Raw genomic sequence first — 21153 nt, 5'->3', positions numbered from 1 at the left:
GAAATCAATTATTCTCCCTGCTATTATTCTGATATTTCACATTCTTAAAAGTAAAGTGGTGATCCTAATTGACCTAAGACAGGGAATTTTTACTCTGATTAAATGTCAGGAATTGTGAAAAACTGCATTTGTCTAAGGTGTATGTAAACTTCCGACTGCAACTGCATTTGTCTCCCTCACCTTTTCTCTCCTTGTCTGCAGGGGCTGTTTGTCCCTGTGAGCTCCCATTTCCTGGGTGTCATCAATCACTCATTCATTCAAATAACGTATATAGGTCACACATAGACTCGACATTCCCATAGATAGAATATGCATTACTGTAAGTGGGGTGGACATGATATCTATAGTTATCATGCCATCTAACGGTACATTTGAGTATGACTGCTGGGACATGTTTTTACTCCCATTCCACTCCAATCCAGTAGGTGGCAGGATTGCACAAACCTAATAAACCTTGTCATCTGTCATCTCGTGGACATATTGCTCTATTGCCCTCAGCTATGTTTAGACTATTGTGGTCCATGTTTGCTGTGTTCTATTGCACTATGAAATAGATGACTCTCTTATTCGTAGCACTTTGCCCAGTCATATTCAAGATACCTTTCTAGGGGTTCTTATGCTTCTAGCCTTGATTTGCATTTTTGATAACATATCTACATAGCACAGCTTAATCGCTGTAGTGGAATGATTTATGTAACCCCTCCCTCTTCAAATCAGGGTTGATTGGAAACAGCTGTTCAAAAGAGGACGTTGTATTATCATTTCTTTGTGCTCCCCGACGAAAGGCCGTGCAGCAGAAAGTCGTTTCCATTGAACATGCCATACAAATAAAAGCGTTTTAATGAGTTATATGAAGAAGTGCCTCGGTCCTCCTTTCTTCTTCAAAACCCTACAAACAGTGGATTAAAACGAACACAACCATGACACTGCAACAAGATGTTTCAATGAAAACTTTAATCTTCTTCTAAAATTATACGATTATTCAGATGTTACAATTGTACACCCCGGCATGCTTTATATGCCTCTCAAACGTCATTTTATTTCCCCAAATAACTTGCAGAACATTTAACAGTTGAACAACAGTGATTTTGGATGAAAACCTTTTAAGTCCCCGTTGGAAGATATCTGTGGGAGAAGAGTGTTTTTGGTTTGAGGTCCGATTATTTCAGAAAGTCCTTGTAACATCTGCAACATCTTTGTTACTGTAACATCGAAAGAATCAATATGGCACTAACCAATCCCTGTGGGGGGAAATGGGGATTGAGGGAAATCAGTGTAAACTCATAAGAAGCTAAAGAAATCTAGAAGTAGTAGTACCCAGTATGACCAGCAGCTATTGCTCTCCATGTCTGTACCGGCCTTATAAATGCCCTGTAGTACTGGGTATTACTGGGTTATAAGAGGTTAAAGGTCAGACCTAGGTCTGATTCGTTAAATACTTGAGGTGCACTTCATTTGGCTTGACTAGCATGCAGGTTGGGTGGAGTTTGCACTTTTGCTACTATTCTATTGGTTCCATTGTACCAGACAAGCAAAGCACACCTCCAGTATTTGACACAGACACCGGTCTGAATCATTATAATTACAGGTTATCTAACAGGCACACTGCGGAGACTAACTGACTACTGATAAGGTCTCTCAGTAGACTGAATATACAGCATTCCCACTAGGTTCTCTTATTATGTTCTCTAAGGTTATTCCCTAGGGTTAGGGGCAGGCTGCCTTGATATTCAACCACACTAGTGTTCAAATTCATCTTCACAGACACTAAGAACGTTGGGAGACTTCAAGAGACTCTCCTCACAGGCCCTCATTACTGTGACCTCACTGTGACCTCACGTCAATGACCAATCAAAACACAGGAAACGTTGTGAGAGGCAGCACTATACGACTTTTAGAGAATACAAAATAAACAACAACATTCAAGTAATCCCATGGTCTGAAAAATACAAAAGCAAAAGTAGAACCATTAAACATTTCAAACCTTACCCATATACTTAGGTATAAAACTATTCAAATCTTAACAATTATAATAACATAATAATAATAATGCCAGTTTGTGATGCCATTATTATGTGGTAGCAACTTCTAAGGAGGGAAGGAAAATGGCATGCACAACAATGTTGAATAATAAAGAACACAAAATAATACAAAATCAGATCCAATTTATTCACAATAATCATAAATAATGGATGTTTGTCTCATAGAGATAGATAGAGGACTCATCTTTGTATCTGTGCCAAAATGGCATATGTGACTGCATGGGCATCTCCATTTTAAAGTAGTCAATTTTCTTCTCAATTTGTAAAAAGCTAGTATTGGTAATTTACCACCACCTGCAGTTCTAGAATCCTGAACAAAATCTTGTGTGTCGTTTATTTATTGTGGCCACTAGATGGCAGTAATATATCTTAAAGCCATTTGCAGACCATAGGCAACCCAATTTGAAGAAGTGGAAGACAATGCTCGGATCATTGGCTGAAAGTCCCAACCATAGGAATCCCCACCCAGTTGACTAAAAGAAAATGGTTGAAAACTTAATGGAAATGTCCATGCTAAAACGGGTTATATTCAGTTAGATTCCTCAGTCTATCTCTATGGTTTATGGCGCTAAGCACGTCCAGGCAGGGTAGTGGGGGATGGAGGGAGGCAGAACAACATGAAAACATTTCTATTTCCCTGGTCATATTCGACCACTGGTAGACGCTGAATAAATAAAACAAGGTCAAGTACTAAAGTACATCTGTCTTGGTTTTCAGAACAGTCATCTTAACACATTACAGCTGTTTTTACAATACCTAACAGTAGTTTTAGTGTTTAAATCATATAAAGTCAACCAAACTAAACACACCCATTTGAGGTGTCCACAACAACATAAACACAGCCACACACACACCAGCACGGTAAGAAATTGCACATTCAACACTCCTTGGTGCCATAAATCACTGTTAAAACATTAATGTAATGTAAACATGAATAGGGAAATGCACAAAAATTATTCATTCATATTGCATTGAATATGGCTCAGATTTTTTTACTATTCTCTCTCAAGCAGCCCCCCCCACACACACACACTCCCCTCTGTCTCTGCATCACACACACACACACACACACACACACACACACACACACACACACACACACACACACACACACACACACACACACACACACACACACACACACACACACACAACACACACACACACACACACACACACACACACACACACTCCCCCTCTGTCTCTGCATCACACACACACACACACACACACACACACACACACACACACACACACACACACACACACACACACACACACACACACACACACACACACACACACACACACACACACACACACACACACACACCCTCTGTCTCTGCATCACACACACACACACACACACACACACACACACACACACACACACACACACACACACACACACACACACACACACACACACACACACACACACACACACACACACACACACACACACACACACACTCCCCCTCTGTCTCTGCATCACACACACACACACACACACACACACACACACACACACACACTCCCCCTCTGTCTCTGCATCACACAAACACGCATATGCACGCAAGTCTAAAAGAACTGAACACACAAACACACACACACACACACACACATTCCGTAGGTATGTCCATGCTGCTCGGGTAGAGCTCTAGGTCAGGTGTGTAATGGGTCCCCGGGGCTGCATGAAGAATCAGTCCGTCTCTTTTCTTTGTCTGCCTAGCTGTCTGTCCACTCATCTCAGTCCCATACTGGCCTCCAGGGGGGGTTGTGGAGGCTTAGAATTGGTTGTCTACAAGCCGAGCAGTGTTGTTGGGATAGCAGTAGTGGTATCCTAATGTAGCAGTGGTAGTAGTATGGAGGGTGCGGGGTGCTGTCCCTGCCTCACAGTGCTGCGTGTTGTTGGCACACGTCTGAATGATTCACAAAGGCTTTCTGGGAAATACATACATTGAAACTATGTACGCGGTTTAACCGTGGTTGAACCGCGTTGGTACAGTATGTAAGGCTGCAGGGCCGCACTGAGAGAGGTTCTGTGTGTCTGCAAACCCTCACCTCTGATCCCTGACCCCTAACCCCCTGAACCCTAACCTAGCCCAGACCGTGGCATTCAGTGAACAACAGGCAACTCCATACCCCAACACTCCCATACGTTTACAATCAATCAATAAATAAATAAAAGCAATAATAAACAATAATTTAGATGAAACATTTTCCTGTGCAGGATAGAACAGAGTCTAAAGCGCGTCAGGCTGCTCCTGTCTGTCCATCCATCTGTCCATCCATCTGTCCATCCCTCAGTCAATCTATGGAGGTGAAGGGGGCTTACCTCTCTCCTCCATCTCTCATCCTCTTCTCTCTGTCCTCCCCTCTCTCCATGTGAAGTCTTCTCTCTCCCTCTCTCTCTTCTCTTCTCTCTCTCTCTCATACAGCAGTCTCTAGATCTTCGTGGGAGACAGTGGTAGGGAGCTGTTTGCCGGTCAGGTAGGAGGCCAGCTCTTGGTCCCCCGCATCACGAGCTTGCTCTACTGGGGTCTTACCCTGTGAACACACACAGACACACAGGTGTGTGGTTACTTACACTCCATTAAACAAACTCTGTCTTATGTGCGAGCTTGCCTTCGTGTGTGCAAGTGTGTGTGTCTGTGCGGTGCGGTACAAGTGTGTGTGTAAAGTGTGTACTGTGCATGCCCTGCCCTGCCCTGCCCTGCCCTGCCCTGCCCTGCCCTGCCCTGCCCTGCCCTGCCCTGCCCTGCCCTGCCCTGCCCTGCCCTGCCCTGCCCTGCCCTGCCGCCCTGCCCTCTGTCTGTCTGTCTGTCTGTCTGCCGTATGTGAGGTTCTAACCTTGAAGTTGGTCTTGATGAGGGAAGCTCCGGAGTCCATGAGAAGACGACACACAGCGTGATGCTTCCGAGAGGCCGCTTTGTGCAAGGCAGTATCTCCTCTGAAAACACACAGGGGCACACACTTCACGCAAGCTACAGGCTGCCTGATCCATTTGAGGTACAGCAAAGTTACTTTAGGCACAGAAACAAGATTCATTCTTCAACGTTAGACCGTCAGATAGACAACAAAGCCATAAGACAGTGGGCGACTTACGTTTCTCTGTTGGTTAAATCCAGGAGCACTTTTGACCCTAAAATAAAATAAACAGAGCAAACATTTTTAGCAAACATCCGAGGTTTGCTAAAAATCTCATTTGACGGATGCAATGAAAAGCAACACACACGCACACACTCACCGTGCTCCAGTATAAAGCGGACCACTTCAGTGTGTCCGTGCTGAGAGGCCAGGTGTAGTGCACTACAACCAGTAGAATCCCTCACCAGGAGGCTGGTCCCGCGAAAGAAGCTGCCCGACAACTGAAAGAGAGACAGGAAGAACACAGCTATGAGAGAAACGTCTGTATCGACTTCAGTAGTGCATATTACGTCCGGAAATGGCTTTTGAGCTATTTCTAGTAAGACAGTCAGATGTTTGCTAGGGAGACGGTCGAGGTATCTAACCGTAGTCAGGTCCCCAGAGGAGGCAGCCGTCAGCAGTGCTAAAGAACACACACACACACACACACCACTATCAGTTAGACAATGTTATAGGGTTACGCGAGAGTTAACCGGAATCACTCCCATTGTAAGACAGGGGTTTCTATCGAGGAACATCATGGGTTTATAGAAATGTTCTTCTCTCAAAATACGTAAAATATCCCACCTTGTTCCTCAGACGTCAGAGGGCTCCTGTACCAGAGAAACAAATAGATGATAAGGACTGCGAATCTCAACATGAAATAACGTCAGAGCTGTGTGTGTGTGTGTGTGTGTGTGTGTGTGTGTGTGTGTGTGTGTGTGTGTGTGTGTGTGTGTGTGTGTGTGTGTGTGTGTGTGTGTGTGTGTGTGTGTGTGTGTGTGTGTGTGTGTGTGTGTGTGTGTGTGTGTGTGTGTGTGTGTCTCTCGCTCCCTCTGTCTCTCACCCAGAGTTGGGCTCCACCACCAGGTCAGGCATGCCTGTGGCCGGTGCCTCCGCTAGTCCATCGTGGTCCAGGATAAACACCTCTTCCTGGCAGATTTCCGTCACATAGTGCAGGTGCTCCTGGGCCTTGTCTATGCGGTAGAAACGGTCTGTGGACGTAGCTGGGGACAGGAGACTTGGCTTAGAGAGATGATTTGAAAGGGGAGAACCGTTTTACTGTCCTACAGTCACACAGTTAAACCGCGCTAAACAAACCTTATGCAGGGACTTTAGAGTCCCACTTCACATAAGGAATAACGGATGGAGATGTGTGTAAACACAAGTAGGCCAAAGCTCTGGCACATTTACAGAAATGCTGATTCATGTTTTGACCCCTAGGTGAGTGACGTCACTGACTGATGTCACTCACAGTCCAGGAAGCTCCAGTTGGGGGACAGCCTGTGGGCGGAGCCAGGTCGCGGTAGAACTCGACACTCATCCTACAGAAAGAGGAGGGAAGGGTTCAATAGCGACTCACTGATAACATAGTCAGATATAGTAGATGGAAAGGTAGACAGACAAGAACCTGGTAATGCACTCGGTGGCCAGCAGATGGAGCCTGATGAAGATCCTGTTAGAAACAGGAGAGCCCAGCAGTGTCTCAGAAAATAGAACAATCGTCAAAGTCAAATCATATTGGCGCGAGTGTGTGTGTGTGTGTGTGTGTGTGTGTGTGTGTGTGTGTGTGTGTGTGTGTGTGTGTGTGTGTGTGTGTGTGTGTGTGTGTGTGTGTGTGTGTGTGTGTGTGTGTGTGTGTGTGTGTGTGTGTGTGTGTGTGTGTGTGTGTGTGTGTGTACGTTTGCAAGTGTGTCACATGTCTGTGTGTGTTCTCACCTCCTGTAGCCTGTCTATGTAGAGTCTGCAGGTCTCCAGGTCACAGTCCCCTCTCACCACCACAATCCCCACGGCGATCGCTGCAACACACACATACACACACGCAGGACACACACATGGAGATTAGGGGCTGCTGCCTATACATAGACTTGAAATCACTGGCCACTTTACTTTTGTTTACATATTTTGTTTTACTCATCTTATATGTATATACTATCTACTGTATCTTAGACTATGCCACTCTGACATTGCTCATCCATATATTTATATATTCTTAATGACATTTCTTTATTTAGATTTGTGTGTATTGTGTGTATTGTTGTGAAATTGTTAGATATTACTGCACGTGCATGTGACCAATAACATTTGACTTGATTTGATGGACGCTTCAACAAAGACACGCAGACACACACTCACAGATGTCTCGGAGTCGTTCCTTGTCGAACTGTAGCCTGTCGTGGTCCTGCAGACTGATCCGGTTGACTCTGAGGCGGAGGCGCTCGGGGACAGCATGGGGGCTGGAGGAACACACACGCGCACGTTGAAACGTCTCAAACAACACAACGTATTTCTTGATTCAATTTGATTCTCTTCCGTACCCGAAACAAACAGGATGTGTGTATTTTTCTTTTTTTTCATTGATTGCGATCTAGCAGTGCCAGGATAGATTACACTGTGCTACATGTACTGTAGCCACAACAGCACAGAGCACAGAGCAGGACAGGGTGGACTCCCACAGAGACAGACACTAGGAGACAGCACACCGGCAGGTTAGAAAGAGTCCAGCATGCAGCGGCCACCATATACTTTCGACGTTAGACCCACTTACTGCACACGGTGCTCGACACACGAGCGCAAACACAAACAGATAACTCAACTCTCTTCTTCTCACTCTGTTTCTCTCTCTCAGACACTCTCTCAGACACTCTCTCAGACACTCTCTCAGACACTCTCTCAGACACTCTCTCAGACACGCTCTCAGACACGCTCTCAGACACGCTCTCAGACACGCTCTCAGACACGCTCTCAGACACTCTCTCAGACACTCTCTCAGACACTCTCTCAGACACGCTCTCAGACACGCTCTCAGACACGCTCTCAGACACTCTCTCAGACACTCTCTCAGACACTCTCTCAGACACTCTCTCAGACACTCTCTCAGACACTCTCTCAGACACTCTCGCCGGGTTAAAGTACTTACACAGAGAAGGAGTCAGGGGGAGCAGAAAGGCGGCGCAGGTCTGCTGCACACACTTTCTGAATACTGCAGTCGTGCACGCACACACAACAGGGCGGGGCAAGTGCGGGGGGGGGGGGGGGGGACAGACCCAGAGGGGAGTTGGGTAAATATCAAGGAAAGAGAGAGGGACAGAGGAGCAGACACGAAGGTGAGGTGAAGAAAGAAAAGACGAAAAAGACAGCAGATGATGAAGACATGGATGAAGCCCATGACAGACTAGAGTGGTAATTGCAGAACACTAAGGCAACAACCAGGCACAGCTTTAGTTACTGTAGCTGAGTAGGACCACACTGAGTAAAGAGCAACACACACACACACAAGGGCAGCTAGATACACACACAGGCATTAGTGCTGTTGGGACGATCTGCTAACAGGTGGTAGGTAGTAAGCGGAACAGACGGTCAGAGGACAAACTAACAGTGTGAAGTGAAATATGATGAGACGAAGCCCTGAATAAAACCAAGAAAATGAACTGTGAGCGTGTGTGCGGACCTCAGCAGTGAGTTTACACCTTGACAGATGTTACACTGAGGCAGCGCCTCGTTTGACCCCGTATCCCCTTGGTGTATATGCTTCTTCCCAACAGAATGCAGCCACGGCGTCAACAATCGAGCACTGGTTATCATAATCGGTGTAAACGTACACTTAGACACATTCATAGTGTCCGTTCTGTAGCCCTGGGGAGCTATGTGACTCACTCGCTAGGGCAGGACTCGGAGGACTTTACCCTGGCCTAGTTCCACAGGGAGAAGGATGTGTGCGTGATTCGCCGAGTCAGCTCGGGGATTCGAACCGGTGACCGCTCGGTTAATGGTCTCAACCGCTAGGCTACCTGCCAGTCCTCCAGCCATTCTCTATAGAGCGTGTGTGTGTGGTTCACTCGTTGAGTTAGGGCAGTGAGGTCTTGATACCTAGTGCTATATTGGCCTATATCCTTGGTGTGTGTGTGTGTGTGTGTGTGTGTGTGTGTGTGTGTGTGTGTGTGTGTGTGTGTGTGTGTGTGTGTGTGTGTGTGTGTGTGTGTGTGTGTGTGTGTGTGTGTGTGTGTGTGTGTGTGTGTGTGTGTGTGTGTGTGTGTGTGTGTGTGTGTGTGTGACTCACTCATTGAGCAGGGGTACTGAGGTGCGTCTCTTGCTCTTCTGTACCATGTTGGCCTGGTTGCGTAGGGAGATCCGGAGGGTTGAGGGGGCCAAGCGACACGGCTCTCCGTCCACCTACACACATGTGCACACGGACACACAGACACACACTCTGCATATCAAATACATTCTGACTTGGGGTTGTATCTCTGCAGCATGGGCCTGCGTTGTATCTCTGCAGCATGGGCCTGCGTTGTATCTCTGCAGCATGGGCCTGCGTTGTATCTCTGCAGCATGGGCCTGCGTTGTATCTCTGCAGCATGGGCCTGCGTTGTATCTCTGCAGCATGGGCCTGCGTTGTATCTCTGCAGCATGGGCCTGCGTTGTATCTCTGCAGCATGGGCCTGCGTTGTATCTCTGCAGCATGGGCCTGCGTTGTATCTCTACAGCATGGGCCTGCGTTGTATCTCTACAGCAAGGGCCTGCATTGTATCTCTACAGCAAGGGCCTGCGTTGTATCTCTGCAGCATGGGCCTGCGTTGTATCTCTACAGCAAGGGCCTGCGTTGTATCTCTACAGCAAGGGCCTGCGTTGTATCTCTACAGCAAGGGCCTGCGTTGTATCTCTACAGCAAGGGCCTGCCTGCGTTGTATCTCTACAGCAAGGGCCTGCGTTGTATCTCTACAGCAAGGGCCTGCGTTGTATCTCTACAGCAAGGGCCTGCGTTGTATCTCTACAGCAAGGGCCTGCGTTGTATCTCTACAGCATGGGCCTGTGTTGTATCTCTACATCATGGGCCTGTGTTGTATCTCTACAGCAAGGGCCTGTGTTGTATCTCTACAGCAAGGGCCTGCGTTGTATCTCTACAGCATGTGCCTGCGTTGTATCTCTACAGCAAGGGCCTGCGTTGTATCTCTACAGCAAGGGCCTGCGTTGTATCTCTACAGCAAGGGCCTGCGTTGTATCTCTACAGCAAGGGCCTGCGTTGTATCTCTACAGCAAGGGCCTGCGTTGTATCCTGCAAGGGCCTGCGTTGTATCTCTACAGCAAGGGCCTGCGTTGTATCTCTACAGCAAGGGCCTGCGTTGTATCTCTACAGCATGGGCCTGTGTTGTATCTCTACATCATGGGCCTGTGTTGTATCTCTACAGCAAGGGCCTGTGTTGTATCTCTACAGCAAGGGCCTGTGTTGTATCTCTACAGCAAGGGCCTGTGTTGTATCTCTACAGCAAGGGCCTGTGTTGTATCTCTACAGCAAGGGCCTGTGTTGTATCTCTACAGCAAGGGCCTGTGTTGTATCTCTACAGCAAGGGCCTGTGTTGTATCTCTACAGCATGGGCCTGTGTTGTATCTCTACAGCATGGGCCTGTGTTGTATCTCTACAGCATGGGCCTGTGTTGTATCTCTACAGCATGGGCCTGTGTTGTATCTCTACAGCATGGGCCTGTGTTGTATCTCTACAGCAAGGGCCTGTGTTGTATCTCTACAGCAAGGGCCTGTGTTGTATCTCTACAGCATGGGCCTGTGTTGTATCTCTACAGCAAGGGCCTGTGTTGTATCTCTACAGCAAGGGCCTGTGTTGTATCTCTACAGCATGGGCCTGTGTTGTATCTCTACAGCATGGGCCTGTGTTGTATCTCTACAGCATGGGCCTGTGTTGTATCTCTACAGCATGGGCCTGTGTTGTATCTCTACAGCATGGGCCTGTGTTGTATCTCTACAGCATGGGCCTGCGTTATACACCCGTCTGTTTGGCCCTCCTGTTATCGTGCAAGATTCTTGCCATTCTCCTTCAACCTCTCTCATCAACAAGCTGTTTTCGCCATCAGAGCTGCTGCTGACTGCATGTTTTTTGTTTGTCGCACCATTCTCTGTAAACCTTAGACACCCTCGTGATTGAAAAGCCCAGGAGGGCGGGCCGATTCTGAGATACTGGGTCCGGCGTGCCTGGCTCTGACGATCATACCTCGCTCAAAGTCGCTTAGGTCACTCACTGTACTATCTGTAGCAGCGATCCATTTTCATGAACGGGGGGGGGGGGGGGGGGGTGCATCATAAACTGGCCAGTGAGTGTATATGTGTAGCATGCACTGTAAACCACAGTGTGTTGTCATTACTCAAAACCTTGGAGGAAACCCGTTGCACTTAATTTATCTGAGTAAAGTTCCTTAGAGTGATTTTGTAGACATTACTCAAACCGAATGAGTCACTGCGACCCTAGAGGTTCCAGATTTGATACGTAACAGAAATACGTAACACTCTTACTAAGCCACGCCTCCAATATAATTTTCCAGTGTGCCTTGACTTTTTAAGTGAATCGCAGTTACCACCCATGACTGTGTTTCTTAGTGACAGAGGCATGGTTGTTGAATTTGTTCATTACAGTCCTGTGGCCTTCAAGTGAGTTCATAGTTGAATGTTACCATTATAATTAAATGACAATACATCACATGAGACCTTATTTTGAGGCCTAGCTCTATCCTAATACAGTGGCCTGAAACTCATGGTTTACAGGCCACATCAGGCCTGAAAGTTCCAGTAACTTTCCCAAAATTCCCACATTTTCTAAAAAAAACCTGGTTGAAGGATTTCCAGGAATCTTCCAACTGGGATTTCTGGAAAACCTGGAAAATGTTCCTGAATTTTGCAACCCACATTATGCATGTTTGCAAAGTGATGTGTAATTCCTATTTTAATCCAGCCAGAGTTAAGATATCCAACAGTTTTATTCACCCGCAGCCTGCTTTCATAATGACTGCAAGGGTTCAGTACAGGAGGAGACGTAAGCAACTTCAACAACCATTTCAGTAACAGGTGCAAAAAAATCAAACTAAATTATTGGATTTGTTTAGAAAAATGTATGTTATTTATCTGTAGCATAAGATTAATCACTCAATGTACATGCAAAAACAAAGATATGATTCATATTTTTTAATCTACCTGCATTAGAAAAAAAAAAAAGTGAATTTCTTATAATACCTTTTTTTTACATGTGTTGCTGTGACTTCTCCTTTAGTTTGGAGTCATACCACACAAACATTTTAGGTAATAATGACTTCATTTACTTTGAGTTAATTTACTAGAAGTAGAAGTATTTGAGTTTAAAATGCCTTAATTTTCTAATTCCATGAATTCCTATGGAGGACTGCTCCTCCTGGGGAGTGCCAATATGGCTGATCGGTGGCTTCAAAGCCTCTCACTGGCCAATAAATAGTATCAGCAATCCAGGGTTTAGCTACATCATTGGTTAGATCGCTAGTGTGGGCCTGTGTTATATATCTGTAGTATGGGCCTGTGTTGTATCCATTTAGTGTTGGCCTGTGTGATATCTCACCTGTACAGCGATGGTCTTAAAGGTGGTCAGAGTCACCTCTCTACACTGGTGCAGCCTCTCACCATGACCTCCTACCTGCAGTGCCGCCTAGGGGACAGGAAGAGGAATTACACCATTTTGTATAGTCAAACACACTCTCTCACACACACGCACGCACGCACGCACGCACGCACACACACACACTCTAAAACAAACACTCTCTCACACACACCCACACACGTGCACAAACACACACACACACTCACAAGGGAGGACATGGTGAAGCCGATGACTTCAATACAGCCGTCGTCATGGCGCTGAGGCTCAAAGTCCCGGTGGTCTCCTGTGTTCCCCCACGGCATGGTGCCCGCACAGTACCTACACACACACACACACACACACTTTAAAAACACACATAATCCTCAAACATCCTCAATCACAAAAAACCCGGAGTACGCTGCATGCATAAAACTATGGGGCAGGTTATGGACAGACCACAGATCTACCAACAGCATCAGATAGACACAAGGTCACCTGGGTGGGGTGAATAGCTACCTGGGGATGTTTAAGAAGACGATGCACTGGAACTTCTGCTCCTGGATCTTAGCAGTGAGATCCGTCCCGTCACACTGGGACAGAGAAAAAGAGGTTTCACTGAATCCAGTAATTGAATGTAGAGAGATTCCAGTTCCTGAGCCAGGGACCTGTCCAGTGGCAGGTTGATTATCAGGCTGTCAGGGCCCTCTTAACCAAACCGTCAGCCTGTGACACTCTGTGTGTGTGTGTGTGTGTGTGTGTGTGTGTGTGTGTGTGTGTGTGTGTGTGTGTGTGTGTGTGTGTGTGTGTGTGTGTGTGTGTGTGTGTGTGTGTGCGTGCGTGCGTGCGTGCGTGCGTGCGTGCGTGCGTGCGTGCGTGCGTGCGTGCGTGCGTGAGACACTCACCACCACTCTGACAGCCTGGTTTGAGCAGATCCTTGTGTGTGTGTGTGTGTGTGCGTGCGTGCGTGCGTGCGTGCGTGCGTGCGTGAGACACTCACCACCACTCTAACGTGTTTAGACAAATCCCTGGAGCTCCTCTGGAGGAAGTCGGAGAACGCAGCCTGACAGGAAGCAGAGACAACTCGTTACATTCTATATACGCCTTTCTCCCTCTCTCTATTCCCTCCCTCCTCTCTACCCTCCCTCCAAATCCCTCAACATCCCTCTCCTCATCCCCTCTCCCCCCATTCAGTAATGTGGTGTGAAGTCTGTCGGGTACTCACCCCTGCATAGAACATCTTGTTGCGAAAGCGACTGTTGAACTTCTCAGGGTTGGCTTCTGCAGGGAGGAGGAGGTACAACAGTTAGAGTCTGTGTCCTACTGTGGTCAGACAGCTAAAGGAACGATGCTTCTGGTCCCGAGAGACAGTACTGCTCACCTCTGGATTCGTGGAACTCCAGTGTGACGTTGGCGTCGAAGCCCAGGCTGAAGTAGTTGTTGAACACGTTCAGTGGGAGCTGGAGACATACAGAGAGATGCAGAGTGAAAAAGAGGGGAGCGCACAAAAGAGGTACAAAATCAGTTTAAATAAGGTTGAACTCACTGTCCATATCACTCAGCCGTACCACTGATCCCTCCCTTGACCATTCACCCCTAACCTCTGACCCCTAACCTCTGACCCTAACCTCTGACCCTAACCTCTGACCCCAGACAGACCTTCTGTGTGCCCTCCTCCGGCTGGGCGGGGCTTCTCTCCACCTGAAGGTTCCATCTGTCTAGCTGCACCACAGAGCCATCCTCCACCTGACACAGTACCTTGGACACCGGCTCGTCTGTATAACCCTACACAGAGAGAGACAGGTAATAATCCTACACATAAAGAGACAGGTTGTAACCCTACACAGAGCAACACAGATTATAACCCTACACAGAGAGACAGGTTATAACCCTACACAGAGAGAGACAGGTTGTAACCCTGCACAGAGACCAACACAGAGAAATAAATGTTATAATCCTACACATAAAGAGACAGGTTATAACCTTACACAGAGAGTGACAGGTTATAACCCAACACAGAGAGAGACAGGTTATAAACCTACACAGAGAGTGACAGGTTATAACCCTACAGTGAGAGACATGTTATAACCCTACACAGAGAGACACATGTTGTAACCCTACACAGAGAGTGACAGGTTATAACCCAACACAGAGAGTGACAGGTAATAATCCTACACATAAAGAGACAGGTTGTAACCCTACACAGAGAGTGACATGTTGTAACCCTACACAGAGAGAGACATGTTCTAACCCTACAGAGAGAGAGCGAGAGAGAGACATGTTATAACCCTACATAGAGAGACAGGTTATAATCCTACAGAGAGAGACAGGTTATAACCCTACAGAGAGAGAGAGAGAGAGAGAGAGAGAGAGAGAGATGTTACTTCAGGTAAACGGAGCTAATTTCAATTCCTTTAAACTGAAGCCAGAGACAAGTGGAATGGGACCACGACAATAATAGCATTTCAAGTGTTCGAAAGAGAATGAGAGTGACTTAACCAGGACACCGAGGTCAGACTGTTTACCACCTACACCGTCAGACGGGTGGACACACATGCACGCACGTGCATGTACACAGACGTACACACACACACACACACACACACACACACACACACACACACACACACACACACACACACACACACACACACACACACACACACACACACACACACACACACACACACACACACACACACACACACACACACACAAAGACAGTGACAGAATAATGAAGGGCTTTTATGGAAATAAGTACCTATTATGCCAGTCTCTCTGTCACGGTAATAACCAGCATAGTTCCAACACAGCTGAGGCATCACATACAGCAGTCAATAGCCATGTACATGAACACACAATAAAACCCGAACACATGTGCTGCAGTGGATTCTTCTCTTGTTGCCACCGTAGTGAGCAAAATGTTCAAAGCAAATCAAACCTTATTTGTCACATGTTTCGTAGACAACAGGTGTAGACTGACAGTGGAACGCTTACTAGCGGGTCCTTTTCCAAAAACGCAGAGTTTAAGATAAAGATCGGGGTGGAAAATCAAATAGAAATAGTGACACGGGGGATAGATACACAGTGAAAAAAGACGAATAGAGAGCAGAAACAACATGCTAAATACAGGGAGCACCAGTACTGAGTCAATGTGCAGGGCCACGAAGTCACTGAGGTAGCTACGGAATGTACATATAGGTAGGGGTGAAGTGACGAGGCAACAGGATAGACAATACACTGAGCCGTGGCCGCAGCGTATGTGACGCAGTAGCAGCAGCGTACGTGGTGAGTGTGAAAGTGTGTGTGTGTGTGTGTGTGTGTGTGTGTGTGTGTGTGTGTGTGTGTGTGTGTGTGTGTGTGTGTGTGTGTGTGTGTGTGTGTGTGTGTGTGTGTGTGTGTGTGTGTGTGTGTGTGTGTGTGTGTGTGTGTGTGTGTGTGTGTGTGTGTGTGTGTGTGTGTGTGTGTGTGTGTGTGTGTGTGTGTTGTCAGTGTGCACATGTGCGCATGTTATGTGTGTGTGTGGGCGCATGAGGTGGATATGTGTAAGTATGGGTGAGTGTGTGGGTATAGTCCAGTGTGTGGGTAGAGTCCAGTGTGTGGGTAGAGTCCAGTGTGTGGGTATAGTCCAGTGTGTGGGTAGAGTCCAGTGTGTGGGTAGAGTCCAGTGTGTGTGTGTGTAGAGTCCAGTGTGTGTGTGTGTAGAGTCCAGTGTGTGTGTGTGTAGAGTCCAGTGTGTGTGTGTGTAGAGTCCAGTGTGTGTGTGTGGGTAGAGTCCAGTGTGTGTGTGGGTAGAGTCCAGTGTGTGTGTGGGTAGAGTCCAGTGTGTGGGTAGAGTCCAGTGTGTGGGTAGAGTCCAGTGTGTGGGTAGAGTCCAGTGTGTGGGTAGAATCCAGTGTGTGGGTAGTGTCCAGTGTGTGTGTAGAGTCCAGTGTGTCTGTAGAGTCCAGTGTGTGTGTAGAGTCCAGTGTGTGGGTAGAGTCCAGTGTGTGGGTAGAGTCCAGTGTGTGTGTGTGTAGAGTCCAGTGTGTGTGTGTGTAGAGTCCAGTGTGTGTGTGTGTGTAGAGTCCAGTGTGTGTGTGTGTAGAGTCCAGTGTGTGGGTAGTGTCCAGTGTGTGAGTATAGTCCAGTGTGTGTGTGTGTAGAGTCCAGTGTGTGTGTATAGTCCAGTGTGTGGGTAGAGTCCAGTGTGTGGGTAGAGTCCAGTGTGTGGGTAGAGTCCAGTGTGTGGGTAGAGTCCAGTGTGTGTGCATAGAGTCCAGTGTGTGTGTAGAGTCCAGTGTGTGGGTAGAGTCAGGTGTGTGGGTAGAGTCCAGTGTGTGTGTAGAGTCCAGTGTGTGTGTAGAGTCCAGTGTGTGGGTAGAGTCCAGTGTGTGGGTAGAGTCCAGTGTGTGGGTAGAGTCCAGTGTGTGGGTAGAGTCCAGTGTGTGGGTAGATGCCAGTGTGTGGGTAGAGTCCAGTGTGTGTGTAGAGTCCAGTGTGTGTGTGTGTGTAGAGTCCAGTGTGTGTGTGTGTAGAGTCCAGTGTGTGTGTGTGTGTAGAGTCCAGTGTGTGTAGAGTCCAGTGTGTGTGTGGGTAGAGTCCAGTGTGTGTGTGGGTAGAGTCCAGTGTGTGTGTGGGTAGAGTCCAGTGTGTGGGTAGAGTCCAGTGTGTGGGTAGAATCCAGTGTGTGGGTAGTGTCCAGTGTGTGTGTAGAGTCCAGTGTGTGTGTAGAGTCCAGTGTGTGGGTAGAGTCCAGTGTGTGGGTAGAGTCCAGTGTGTGGGTAGAGTCCAGTGTGTGGGTAGAGTCCAGTGTACAGTGTGTGTGTAGAGTCCAGTGTGTGGGTAGAGTCCAGAGTGTGGGTAGAGTCCAGAGTGTGGATAGAGTCCAGTGTGTGGGTAGAGTCCAGTGTGTGGGTAGAGTCCAGTGTGCAGTGTGTGTGTGTAGAGTCCAGTGTGTGGTAGAGTCCAGTGTGTGGGTAGAGTCCGTGCAAGAGAGTTAGTTAAAGAAAAGGGTCAATGCTGGTAGTCCGGGTAGCCATTTGATTAGCTATTTATAGCAGTCTTGTTAAGCAGCCTTATGGCTTGGGGGTAGAAACTGGTCGGGGTCCTGTTGGTTCCAGACTTGGTACACCGGTACCACTTGCCATGAGGTAGCAGAGAGAACAGTCTATGGCTTGGGGTGGATGGAGTCTTTGACAATTGTTTGGGCCTTCCCCTGACACCGCCTGGTATACAGGTCCAGGCTCCAGTGAGCTCGGCCACATGGTGCACTGGGCCGTACTCACCACCCTCTGTAGCGCCTTGCGGTCGGATGCCTTGCAGTTGCCGTACCAGGCGGTGACGCAGCCAATCAAGATGCTCACAAAGGTGCAAATGTAGAACTTTTAGAGGACCTGAGCAACTGGAAGTCGTAGCGGGATAACTTGTAAGTGTCCGGATTAGTGTCCCGCTCCTTGAAAGCGGCAGCTCTAGACTTGAGACGTCCTCGACGCATCTTATTTCTGCTGAAGAGAGGCAGACAAATAATCTCTCCCTCATACTCTCTCTCCCTCATACTCTCCCTCCCTCATACTCTCCCTCCCTCATACTCTCTCTCCCTCATACTCTCTCTCTCATACTCTCCTCCCTCATACTCTCTCTCCCTCATACTCTCTCTCCCTCCTCATACTCTCTCTCCCTCATCATACTCTCCCTCCCTCTCCCCCTCATACTCTCCCTCCCTCATACTCTCCTCCCTCCTCCCTCCCTCATACTCTCTCTCCCTCCTCATACTCTCTCTCCCTCATACTCTCTCTCCCTCATACTCCCTCTCTCCCTCATACTCTCTCTCCCTCTCTCCCTCATACTCTCTCTCCCTCATACTCTCTCCTCACTCTCTCTCCCTCCCTCATACTCTCCCTCCCTCATACTCTCCCTCCCTCATACTCTCCTCCCTCATACTCTCCCTCCCTCATACTCTCCCTCCCTCATACTCTCTCTCCCTCATACTCTCTCTCTCTCCCTCGTCTCTTTTCTCTTCTCTTCTCCTCTAAGCAGCTCATACTCTCTAATAACCCTCCCTCATACCTCTCTCTCCCTCATACTCTCCCTCCCTCATACTCTCCCTCCCTCATACTCTCCCTCCCTCATACTCTCCCTCCCTCATCCCTCACTCTCTCTCCCTCATACTCTCTCTCCATACTCATACTCTCTCCCTCATACTCTCTCTCCCTCATACTCTCCCTCCCTCATACTCTCCCTCCCTCATAGTCTCCCTCCCTCATAGTCTCCTCCCTCATACTCTCTCTCCCTCATACTCTCCCTCCCTCATACTCTCCCCCTCCCTCATACTCTCCCTCTCCCTCATACTCTCTCTCCCTCATACTCTCCCTCCCTCATACTCTCCCTCCCTCATACTCTCTCTCCCTCATACTCTCCCTCCCTCATACTCTCCCTCCCTCATACTCTCCCTCCCTCATACTCTCCCTCCCTCATACTCTCTCTCCCTCATACTCTCTCTCCCTCATACTCTCCCTCCCTCATACTCTCCCTCCCTCATACTCTCCCTCCCTCATACTCTCTCTCTCTCCCTCGTCTCTTTTCTCTCTCTTCTCTTCTCCTCTAAGCAGCTGAATGTTATTTCCATGCAGATTTGATGTTGTTGTCTGTAATGAATTTTAATCATGGCTAATAACCCTTGATATACACATCCCTCCTCTCCTCCCCAAGAGCCTGGAAGTGTTTCCTCTCTCTCTCTCAATCTCTGCCCCCCCCCCTATGTGTGGTTCAGAGAGAACTTGTTTATATTTAGGCAACGCTCATTAGAGTTACTGCTAATTAGCCTTAGTGCACACACACCCACACACACATGCACAGACATCTTTACACTGATTCAGGCAATTTGTGTCAGAGAAAGTAGCACTCTCACCAACAGGATACAGACATACACAAACACGCACGCACGCACACACACACAACATACACACAAAGAGAGAGAGAGAGAGAGAGAGAGAGAGAGAGAGAGAGAGAGAGAGAGAGAGAGAGAGAGAGAGAGAGAGAGAGAGAGAGAGTGCCAAACAAAGGCTGTTTCACGTCACCTACACACACACTCTTAGCTTTTGTGTCAGCGAACGTGCTGATGACAGCAGCACTCTCATCAACAGGACACACAGACACACACACACACACCCAGGCGCTGTGGCAAGGTGCAGGGGAACCGAGAGGACAGTCTGTATGCTGATAAAACAGGACAGGCAGACAGAGCAGCAGCGACGAAAAGGACAGTCTAAAAGAGCCACAGACTCAAAGAGAACAAGACAACACCTGCAACGAGCCCCACTAATTACAGCTGCAGTACAACGTGAGTTATTTCAGTAAGACAGAGTCCACTGTGTTGACTGTGCTGCAGTTAGCAAGGTGACTGTATAGGGTCAGAGTCAGACAGAGGGAAATGTATACCGCACAAAACATAATGAGATACACACATGCAGGGAGGGCACAATGGGCACGTGCCCCCCTCTGCTTTTTACACGTGGAATTCATTACTTAACTTCATTTTTAAGCCCACGTTTTATACAAATTGTTTATAAAAAAAAAGATCTGTCCGCGGGAATTTGGCGGAGGGGGCACACCGACTGGACCAGCCAAAGAGTAGCCCGACCCCCTATTCTCCTTGCCACCTAGCAATGTAATGAAGTAGGTTTTAGCTAGCCAGCTAGGTTCCCAATCTCCCGACCTCATAACTAGCCACCGAGGCATTGCAGGCTACCAATCAAGTTGGTGTAGCTTGTCTGGCCATCTTAGCTGGCAGGCCTGCTGGCAAGGTTGCGAGACTTGAGAAAATATGAAAATGCCTTATGACACTATACACCAGTGTGACAGTAGTACTAAACTCCCGAGGCATAAATGTTCCTAAAGAATCGATGTTCATCATCAAGAATCGATGTTCATCATGTTCCTCTTGCCCCCTCTAAAATAACGAGTGGATGACACCCCAGTGCGGGCGCACACCGGCGCAAAACAAACACACACGCACATCCACACACAAAGGGCAGCTTACCCCTCCCCAGTTGAGAGTCCTGGCGAGGTCATTTCCTGTCCCCAGAGGAAGTACAGCTACAGGCGGATGGGGGGTCATTCCTAACTCATCCAGAGCAGACAGGATCCACCCCACCTAAGCCGAGAAAAGGTGAGAGAGAGAGAGAGAGAGAGAGAGAGAGAGAGAGAGAGAGAGAGAGAGAGAGAGAGAGAGAGAGAGAGAGAGAGAGAGAGATGGGGCTCTGTTAATGAAGTTCATTAATGCTCTGAATAATGTGTAGGTCCTGGGACATGTTCATACATGTTAACTATGTGTGTGTGTGTGTGTGTGTGTGTGTGTGTGTGTGTGTGTGTGTGTGTGTGTGTGTGTGTGTGTGTGTGTGTGTGTGTGTGTGTGTGTGTGTGTGTGTGTGTGTGTGTGTGTGTGTGTGTGTGTGTGTGTGTGTGTGTGTGTGTGTGTCTTGCCACCAGGGGGAGCTGTGTTCACAAACAGTAACACATTTGCACTGTCTATCATCAAGCACCCTCAAACTCAACTCTGGACCTCGAAGCCAGTTCCATTGCTTTTTTCATTGTTCCCCTGTAATCAGGGACTGC

General features: G+C 47.9%; 1 protein-coding gene and 1 long non-coding RNA gene across 2 annotated transcripts in view; both read right to left on the bottom strand.

Moving 5' to 3' along the window:
* Positions 1-3540: 3540 nt before the first annotated feature.
* LOC124014596 lies at positions 3541-5188 on the bottom strand. The gene is made up of 3 exons (XR_006835042.1): positions 5151-5188; positions 4896-4995; positions 3541-4592 (listed from the first exon to the last, which is right to left on the bottom strand). It is a non-coding gene; the product is annotated as an uncharacterized LOC124014596 (long non-coding RNA).
* Positions 5189-5608: 420 nt separating this feature from the next.
* LOC124014595 (diacylglycerol kinase iota-like) overlaps positions 5609-21153 on the bottom strand; it is a 43129-nt gene continuing 27584 nt past the window's right edge. Inside the window, exons 13-28 of the mRNA XM_046329780.1 lie at positions 20579-20692; positions 14218-14343; positions 13940-14018; positions 13784-13839; positions 13559-13621; positions 13078-13151; positions 12789-12900; positions 12544-12630; positions 9232-9344; positions 8092-8154; positions 7308-7408; positions 6891-6970; positions 6583-6627; positions 6427-6496; positions 6019-6178; positions 5609-5785 (exon numbers count right to left, since the gene is read on the bottom strand). Of these exons, the coding sequence (XP_046185736.1) occupies positions 5737-5785; positions 6019-6178; positions 6427-6496; positions 6583-6627; positions 6891-6970; positions 7308-7408; positions 8092-8154; positions 9232-9344; positions 12544-12630; positions 12789-12900; positions 13078-13151; positions 13559-13621; positions 13784-13839; positions 13940-14018; positions 14218-14343; positions 20579-20692 (1392 nt within the window). The 3' untranslated portion in view covers positions 5609-5736. The remainder of the gene's footprint in view (positions 5786-6018; positions 6179-6426; positions 6497-6582; positions 6628-6890; positions 6971-7307; positions 7409-8091; positions 8155-9231; positions 9345-12543; positions 12631-12788; positions 12901-13077; positions 13152-13558; positions 13622-13783; positions 13840-13939; positions 14019-14217; positions 14344-20578; positions 20693-21153) is intronic.

The sequence above is a fragment of the Oncorhynchus gorbuscha genome, linkage group LG25 (assembly GCF_021184085.1).
Source record: "Oncorhynchus gorbuscha isolate QuinsamMale2020 ecotype Even-year linkage group LG25, OgorEven_v1.0, whole genome shotgun sequence".
NCBI classification, from domain to species: Eukaryota; Metazoa; Chordata; class Actinopteri; order Salmoniformes; family Salmonidae; genus Oncorhynchus; species Oncorhynchus gorbuscha.
The sequence above is the reverse complement of the archived record's forward strand: the minus strand, read 5'-3'. Positions and strand labels throughout refer to the sequence as shown.